This window comes from Sinocyclocheilus anshuiensis, unplaced genomic scaffold (genome assembly GCF_001515605.1).
Source record: "Sinocyclocheilus anshuiensis isolate Anshui unplaced genomic scaffold, SAMN03320099.WGS_v1.1 scaffold389, whole genome shotgun sequence".
Lineage (NCBI taxonomy): Eukaryota > Metazoa > Chordata > Actinopteri > Cypriniformes > Cyprinidae > Sinocyclocheilus > Sinocyclocheilus anshuiensis.
Genome location: NW_015536494.1, coordinates 1,567,073 through 1,576,607, shown reverse-complemented (window position 1 = coordinate 1,576,607; position 9,535 = coordinate 1,567,073). Strand labels below are relative to the sequence as shown.

At 39.8% G+C, this 9,535-nt stretch overlaps 1 protein-coding gene and 2 pseudogenes across 1 annotated transcript in view; 2 read left to right on the top strand and 1 right to left on the bottom strand.

Annotated features, from left to right (window-relative positions):
* Positions 1-1,648: 1,648 nt before the first annotated feature.
* LOC107686785 (uncharacterized) lies at positions 1,649-4,352 on the top strand (annotated as a pseudogene).
* An 813-nt stretch (positions 4,353-5,165) lies between these two features.
* Positions 5,166-8,210, top strand: LOC107686686 (protein FAM83A-like; annotated as a pseudogene).
* Positions 8,211-8,359: 149 nt separating this feature from the next.
* The window catches only part of cunh8orf76 (chromosome unknown C8orf76 homolog), a 4,763-nt gene continuing 3,587 nt past the window's right edge, over positions 8,360-9,535 (bottom strand). The window contains exon 6 of the mRNA XM_016483520.1: positions 8,360-8,548. Coding sequence (XP_016339006.1) covers positions 8,369-8,548 — 180 coding nt within the window. The 3' untranslated portion in view covers positions 8,360-8,368. The remainder of the gene's footprint in view (positions 8,549-9,535) is intronic.

The window sequence follows — 9,535 nt, the reverse complement described above, 5'->3', positions numbered from 1 at the left end:
AGTTTGAGTTGAATTACTGAAATAAATGAACTTTTCCACGACATTCTAATTTATTGAGATGCACCTGTATACAAATAGTAGTCCAAGCCACTCAAAGTAGGATTTATATTTAAAAAAACTTTAAGTCATGTCTGTAGAAATCAAATACTGATGTGGCTTCATTTATTGTATTGAATATATATTTTTTAATATTTATAAAGGCTTTTTAAATTAAAATCCTTACCTTGGAGTACTGTTTTTGTATTGCATCTAAATTTACCTAGTCTGTGTGCATTGAATTTATTTAATACGCGAGTATCACAATTTGAGTTGAATTACTGAAATAAATGAACTTTTCCACGACATTCTAATTTATTGAGATGCACCTGTATACAAATAGTAGTCCAAGCCACTCAAAGTAGGATTTATATTTAAAAAAACTTTAAGTCATGTCTGTAGAAATCAAATACTGATGTGGCTTCATTTATTGTATTGAATATATATTTTTGAATATTTATAAAGGCTTTTTAAATTAAAATCCTTACCTTGGAGTACTGTTTTTGTATTACATCTAAATTTACCTGTTGCTCTTGTGCTCAGGGAGAAATGCTGACCTCTGCTGGAGAATCACACCATATACAACAGCATATAAGGTGAATTAATAAATGCCACAACATTTTCCTTATTAGTAGTAGTACTGACTAAGGTACGCATCACTGTAACTATTTCTAATACTTAGTGTTGAACAAATCCGAGTCATCCAATGAACCAAAGCACAATTAAGACTTGATAATGATCTTGTTTGAATTGGGCCAGTAAGCAACCATCCAGAAATTCCTAGCAACCACATAGCATCATACTAAAAATACTCAAAACACCGTATTATCTGCTTAACAATGTGCTGAAATGCTCTAAACACTTTGGCAACCACATAGCAATGTGCTTGAAAACACAATTAAAAAACATGTTTCTAAATGGTGGGAATCTTTGCATGGACAAGCATCACTCACAATTTAAAAAAAATGTATTGTTATTATTTATCTTTGGTGGTGAACAGGGTTGCCAGGTTTTCACAAGAAACCCCGCCCAATGGCTACTGAAAACTAGCCCAAAACTAGCCCAATCGTGTTTTGAGGGGGTCCCCAGTTAAAAATCGCATTCCGGGGGTTCCTTGAATATCTGTGTTGTGGATGTGAAGTCTACCTCTCCTGAAAATTTTCTGTATGCTAGTTTTTAAACACAAAATTCCAAATTTCACAAAGGAAGTAACTATTTAAAAAAAAAAACAGTGGGAAAAAATGGGTTAAATGGAATTAAGTACACCATGATGCTTTAACAAACTTAACCGCCCTGAGAACTGTTTACAATGTCATCTAGAAACCTTGTCAAACAAAGTGTTGACTTTAGCACAGCTGACTGTCCCGCAAACACACTTATCCAGGAGGACTTAAGGACGGAGGACGCACTTTTGCAGCTTATTGTTGCTCGAGAACAGGTGAGCATTGATTATTGTATTGTGTTCTGTTGACCATATTTTATCTGTGAACACTGTTTGTCAAATTCAATCATTAGGCCTGTATACCATTGGTGTTAGCAGTATGTACACAGTGTAGCTAGTGTAAGCTGTATTGTGAAATGTTTTTTTGTTTGTTTCCAGGTACAATTGAAGATGGAAAAAAAACTTTCAGATGAAAAATTAAAATGTATGCTCGCCCCTTGGAGGTTTTCCCTCAGGGCACCTGGATTTGAAAACAGGCTGGTGACGGCTCTACAACTGTTTGAGCATTTCCCTTTAGACATAGCTGTGACTGGAGGAACACCGGAGGCTAATGCTCAGCTGGCTTCTGCAATCTGTGGGCCGGGTGAGGAAATTGAAGAGGAGGAATGGGAAGCTGATGAGGAGGAAGAAACAGATGAGGAAGAAGAAGCAGAAGACTGGGAGTAAGATGAAAGTGCAGATGAGGAACATAGTATAAAGTCTAAGTTAAATACTAATCACCAGAGCAGCAGCAGGACGAAACGTGTTCGGATAGCAGAGCATGCAGAATATATAGGGAGAGGCATTCCTGATTTTGACTCTGTGATTTTACACCGTCAAATCCCAAATGTTCGTGTGTGGACTGTGCAGGGCCATCCAACCTCAAATTCCATTATTATCCAGACCAACCAGCAGTATGACTCCACATGTTATGATGTTCTAGTGGTTCTCACTACAGAACGGCACAAGGAGGACCACATGTGGCTCAAAATGGAATTGCATGGCAGAGATCAGGATTTTTTTCTGGTTCAAGCTGAGCGGGACTGGGACGTGGTCGAGGAGAAGCCTACAGGGCCGTGCATGACCTGCGCCTGGGAACGAATGAGTACTCGCAAACTGGAGTTGCAAAAGAGAAGTAAGGAAGTATTTGGAGAGACGGCCGATTCAGAAGCAAACAGCAAGAATGCTTCAAACGCATCCCAAGTTCCAGAGTTTGTGAAGATGAAGGATGTCGCCAAGGTGCTTGCTGAAGCCCTGCCTGAGCTTCGGAAGAAGGCTTTTAGTCAGTTTCTGGTGGTGATTACAAAGGAACTTCGGATTCCTAAATTACTGTCTGATGACACACAGTAAGTCAGCTTCTTTGTGTTTTGAAATGTTTGATATTACTCAAACTTGATTTCCATTTGAACCTCACTGAAATAACAGCCATTGCTGGTTACACATGTCCTGGGGTCAACATGTTCATTGGTCCTGGAAGAGCAATCCTGTCAAAAAAATAAGTTCTAACCCAATCCCTACCCCTAATCCAAACCCAACCTTAAAATAACCTAACCCTTAAACTAGAGGCAAAATGTGGACTGATAATAATGGTGTTCAATGGAACAACAGTCCTAAATTCTAATCCAATCCCTACCATTAATCCAAACCTAACCATAACCTAACCCAGGGTTGTCCAGTCCTGCTTCTGGCCAATGTCCTGTAGAGATTAGTTCCAACCTGCTCCAATACATCTGCCTGAATGTTTCTAGTAGAGGTCTTGAAGACCTTGATTAGCTGGTTTATTTGTGTTTAGTTAGGATGGAGACTAAATTCTGCAGGACAGTGTCCTTCCAAAAGCAGGATTGGACACCCCTGACCTAACCCTTATACTAGCGGGAAAAGATACTTTAGGTTGATAAGAAATCCCCTAACCCTAATGTTAGCCCTAACCATCAAATCTGATTGGTTGTTAGTAATGTTGTTCTAGGACCAACAAGGATGTGGACCCAGAAGCATGCTTAACTCAGTGTTCAGTTGCTGGAAACCATGTTGTGTTTTGGACATTGGTCCCCAATTTGGGATGCCGGTGTGCTTGTCCCCTTACTAGGCTGATTAACTTGCTTAACTAGCTAGTTATTTTGCACATTAGGAAGTCTGTTGATCCACTAGCTTAGTTTTGTTGTTAACAAGCACTACCTGGCATAAAAACAGTATGAACTAGCATGAAAATCCATTGTTCATGAAGCTTTATGGCATTGAATCTGGGTCAGGGCAGACCTTGTATTTTCTTACAGCATCTACATTTATTTATTTAGTCATTTAGCAGATTTAGAACATTTATCTAACAAATTGGCTACATTTGCTTCTCAGGTTTGTGGTCTCAACTGCTTTAAGGTTGAGGAAGATAAACCAGGATGATCTTGATCAGATCACCAAGCTCTCGCAGCCGAGAGATCTCACAGACAATCATTCCAAGCTTCAGGCCATCCTTGCAGCTCTTGATCACTTCCGGCTGGATATCGGTGTGCTGGGTGAGACGGGCTGTGGCAGCTCCAGCTTGGTCAATGCCCTCTTGGGCCTGGAGAATGGTGATGAACGAGCTGCCTCAACCGGTGTTATTGAAATAACCAAAGAGGCTGTGAAGTATCCCTATCCCTCCCCCAACGTCTGTCTTTGGGACCTTCCTGGGATTGGAAAAATAAGTGATCTTGGCAGCCTGTCTTGTGCTTCCAGCTCTTCTGAATCTCAACGCATAACATCTGCACTCTCTTTGTGTGATGTATACATACTGGTGTCTCCTTTGAGGCTTAGATTGGGAGCCATACAGTTGCTGCAGCAAGCATCCTCCCTAGGGAAAGAATGTTACCTGGTGCTTTCCATGGCAGACTTGATTGTGGAAAAATCCATTGTAGAGGTGAGGCAATGGACTGAGGAAGTCTTGGGTAAACTGGGTCTCCAGCAGAGCTTTTTTCTGGTGTCTGCTCATCATCCAGAAACCTTGGACTTACCCAAGCTAAAGGAGACGATGAATGCAGCCTTTCCGAGTCATAAGAGAGTTGCTCTTGCCAGATACGCAGCAAAGCAACTGGACGGAGATGTATTCTGGAAAAGATCAGATTCTTGCAAATTTATGTAAATAATTAAAAAAGGGTATATTCTCATACTCAAGCATGTTTTATTAGGGAGGGATTCCTGTTTGTTTAACTGCTCATCACTCTCCAAATATAGTTCATCCCTATATAAGAACCACTCTAGTCCGATGCAGTGTATTAGCTAGTGACTACTGACTAAAGCCTTTTTTGTACTTGATGTTTATTATTTGTCACTTTTTTTTTAATTTTCAGGCTACCCATATCTTCCTGAATTCTTTTGTTCAGACATAATGTGAATATACATTTACCCATTTAGATTGTTTTCTTTAGAATAAATTCTTGCGTGCCACCATATTTGCAAAACATGCAATATTTCATGCAATTAGGCGAAGGTCTAAATATTGTAACATTTTGCAAGCTATGATAGTGTGTTGTATTTTTTCTTCTCTGTTCATGATTAATTTAGTTGAAAAATAAGCCAATAATTTTGGAATTTACACTTGATATTTACATTTTCTGATGTGATAAGTGGTGTTTGCCCGTGCAAAACCTGCCACCACAACATTAGGGTTGCTAGAGTGTTGCTGTGCAGTCACCGAGGCATTCAGAGTGTTTTAGTGAGTTGCTAATGTATGTGGTTGCTACGGTGTTTTGGATGGTTGCTTAGTGGTTGTATGTTGGCCCAAATCAAAAGGGCCCTCCCCTAAGTCTCTATGATATTCGGTTCTTTCTTCAATAAGCCACATGGTTTGATGTAAAATGTAGCACAAATGGTGTGAGAAAATGTATGCTGAAGTTTATACTTAGGGTTTGTAGTTTAGCATGACTTATCAGATTTTCACTTTCACTACCACAAGTATTCGATCTGCAAAGCCAGTAAGAATTTACATTAAGCAGGTGTGTCAGGAAACAGGAACTGGTCTATTGGTTCCTAGTGAAGCATGGGTGAAGTGAATCTGATGTCCGTATCTTCATCCGTGCCACTCACACCATTTCATTTCTGTGATGGAAAACAAGGGAGCTGCAGTCTAATTATTCACTCACCACCTCACCTATTAACCACACGACCCCACCCTCCAGTGCCTCTGGGTGAAGCCATCTGTGAACGTTAGTTACTCCGCTTTGTCCAGGGAGGAGCCACAAACCACTTTCCTCAAAGCCATAGGGCAGCACTAACATTCAATTTTAAACTCACCCATCATGAAAACATGACCGATTGGTTCAGAAATGCTCAGTGTGCCGTGAAACGCCTGCACTGCTGATGAAAAGACGCACAGTGCATTAACATCTCGCAGCATTATTTGTGAACATTTGATGATCACCTTGGGGACATTGGCTGTTGCACCACATGGTGTTTGTAGGGATAACCGTTTGGCCTTAAGAGTGAAAGACGACTAAAAATTTAAGCTGAATGAGCAAGAGTCAACCAGTCATCTGTCAGCTGAAGACTTGTATGCAAACAACATGAACCTTGTAAGTAATGGATTGTCAATGCAGTGTTACTTGATGCCAAAGCTGATGGGACAAATGAAAAGAAGAGTTCGGGAGATGAGAAACCCAAAAGCTATGGTCTCTTCAGTGGATCAGAGTCACAACGAGAGCACACGACTATGGATGCTCTCTTGGACAGAGGGACTGATGGATACCAGGAAGTGCTGATCAAAGAGAATGAAGCAAACTTTCTGTCAGCGCAGGAGAAAACGTACATCTTAAACAACATTAAAAAGCCTCTCACTGACCGTGAAGAGGCAGACAGTGATGAAGAGATTTCCAGTTCTCCATCAGTTTCTTCGGAGACATACTTTCCTGCGGTCACAGAGAGTGAGCCTCCACTTCTTGATTACGGCTGGCCGGTGGCTGACTGGAGTTACCATCTGCAGGGGATTCCTAGTGTGGAAGTGTTCTTCCACTCAGTCAAATCCTTTTCCATGAAAGACCTGCTGCGGGAACTGATCAGGCAAGCAACTGAAGTAAGAACCTGTCATTTGATAGTGACATTTTTAGATTGTTTACTGCCATTATTGTTTCAAATATCGATTTTGTGATGCTAGAAAGATGCACATGCAATTGCAAACAGCACTTTCCATGAAGACAGTACACTTTGGTGCCACACAACTTTTTTATATTTAAGTATTGGTGGAACAAATTGAACAGTTTGTCATCCAATTATTTTATAGCATAATTATTTGTTTTTATTAAGTAAAATTTCACATTTAATGTGTTCAATGTGTTACTTGATGTTGCTTTGTAATAATTTGCGATGTTTATTGGTATAAATTGCACTACACACACACAAAAGAAAAAGAAAAAAAAGGACTTTTAAAATGTATGTCCCAAGTTTTGATAAGAGTTGCAAAATTAGTTGTTTTTTTTTAAATGTCAAATTTTAATTGTTCATATGTTTTCTAGTTGTTCAATTGTTTTAACCCCTGAAAGGCTGAAAATTGTAAAGCATTGTAAAGCTTAAAGGGTTAGTTCACCCAAAAATGAAAATTAGGCTGTGTTTTACTCACCCCAGAGGTATCCTAGGTGTATATGACTTTCTTCTTTCAGACGAATCCAGTCGGAGTTATATTAAAAATTGTCCTGGCTCTTCCAAGCTCTATCATTGTAGTCAGCGGGTGTTGCAGTGCTTCAGTCCAAAAGAAGTTAAATAAAAAGTGCCCAACCATAAAAAAAGTGTCACACGGCTCCGGGAGGTGAACAAAGGCCTCCTGTAGCGAATCGATGCGTTTTTGTAAGAAAAATATCCATATTCAAAATGTAATAATCACTTGAATCTAGCTTGCGCTCACTGTTGTAAACGGAAGCAGTTCCGGGCGGATGACCTATGAGTCATGAGACAAAAACATTTTTGTTTTAATCATTTCAGCTTTAGATTGGCTGTCTATTGCTAAATGTTTGCAATACATTTACATTTTTGCATTTGGGAGATGCTTTTATCCAAAGCGACTGACATTGCATTAATCTAGTTTATCATTGCATACAGTTTTTTCTTTTAATTTCGAGAATACATACAATACAAAAATGTACTTTTGGAAATGCATTTTTTTTAAATCGTCAGTTGTAGCATCTAAAAACACACATTTGCCCAATACATTTATATAAATTTGATCTAAAATTGTGTTGTTAAAAAAATAGATAGTTTATTTCAAGTAGCAGCTCTTTACTCTCCATTCACAGCAGTAATTGCAAAAATAATGCTGTTTTCAGACAAATTTCAAACACTCCCAACATCTTCCATTGTAGCATGGAAGCCCTCCCCAAACTCACACTGCTGGTTGAGCCAATGCATTTCCATCAATTGCTTTTCCATATGGTGCTGCTATTTATGCAGAAACTTCACCTTTTACCAAGTCTCTCGTTTGAGTGTTTTTCACTGATGAGTTTTACTTTTGTCAGTCTCACCTGGCTATCCTGGCAGGTTCACAGAAGCTTGGCCGTACTCTTCAAAGGCAGCGGGGTTAAACCTTTCGACCTGGAGTTTCGCAGACTCTATGCCATTTCTAAACCAGTCCCAGGATTTACCTGCCACACGTCAGATCCTGGTGATCCCTGCCTACCCATTGAGAAACTCCAGATCCCGATGGGCCCGGCCGTAACTGCTGGAAACACTCCCGACCACCTACAACAGAAACCTCGTCAGCCCAGGAACCCGAGTTTCCTAACAACTCAAGTCCTGGCCAGACAAACCAGCTATCCAAACGTCACCACTGGACCGCAAATATCTCAATGGCTTCCACGGAGGAACACGATCCATCACCCCATTGCTTCTCAGTCCCCACATTTCAAAGATTTTAATACGAAGAGCCAAACTTGGCGTCCAAAACAGGGCAATCACATCAACAGAGGTGTTCCTGCAACTTCCCATTGGTGCTAGAGCAGGTTATTGTAATGCTTTATTAGACACTGGTGGTGGGTAGATTGTATTGGTAGATGTAGAAATGTATTTATGTATTTTAAAACATTTAACTTTATTCTGCTTTGTAACAGTAAAAGCATGTAACTCCTGTAAAAGATACATTCAATTATAAAAATACAATCAATATTCATATTAGGCCTATTCAAATGTCTCCTCCAGTGGTCTGTGCATGGATAAAGCTGGAGTCTCCTCCTGCAGTTTGGTGTAGAGTTTGTTCCACCACCTGTCATCAAAATCTTTAATATAAAGTCCTGATAAACTCTCTCCATCTTGGTTTTCCTCTCTCATCTTCTCTGGATTGAGGTCTTCTGCCATCACCTAGATCAGAATAAATGAAATCAGTTTCTAATGTGAGACCATGGATTTTCATTACAGATGTTTTGGGGAGTTGTGTGAGAGATGTGCAATTCTGTTATGTATACATTTAGAGAACTAACTAACTTTTTTGATGCACAACAATTCAATCACATTGAAGTAGTAACTTTAGAAAACACTGCAATGGAATACTGTAACACAGTTCGTAGTCATGGGAAGAGGAGGCGGGAACCGGCGAACATTTAAAGAAAACTTTAATAAAATAAACAAACATAAAATTAAAGTAAAGCGGCAGCCCCTCGCGGATGACTGCCGCACACAAAACACAAAATAAAGTCCAGGCCTGGTCCTCTCTCGTCCAACACTGTCGTCAGTCCTCCTTTTATCCTTCTGGAGCTCCTCCGTGGGACTCGAGACCGGTGAGTGGCGCAGGTGTCGCGCATTAGCATTTACTCCACCGGCCTCGCTCCGTTCCCACGGCTCTCGTCACAAATACTCAATCCATAAATTAAAAGTTATGTCATTATTTTTCCACCCTCTTGTTGTTTCAAACCTGTATGATTTTCTATGTGTTCAGGCACTACATTACATGTCTTCTGAGTTTGTGATGACATTAGGGTGAATAAATAGTTACAGAATTGTCCATTTTGGGTGAAGTATTCCTTTAAATACTGATTGCACAAACAATTATCAATTGTAAGACATCAATAAAGGTGGATTTGTGTTAGTAGTCTAAGTCTGGGGTTATTCAATTTTTTGATGCCAAGGACCCCTAAATACAATGACCCCACTTTCTTAAAATCCGACATAATAAAGACAGTATATTGTTTTCTTAATTAAATAATTGAATAATAAACAACTACTGTGTGTGTGTATATTAGGGCTGCACGATAAATCGAAATGGAATCGAGATCGCGATTCGACAGAAGCTGCGATTGTCATGCGTATCTTTCAGTGAAGCACGGTTCTGTGATCAGCAGTAAATCACCA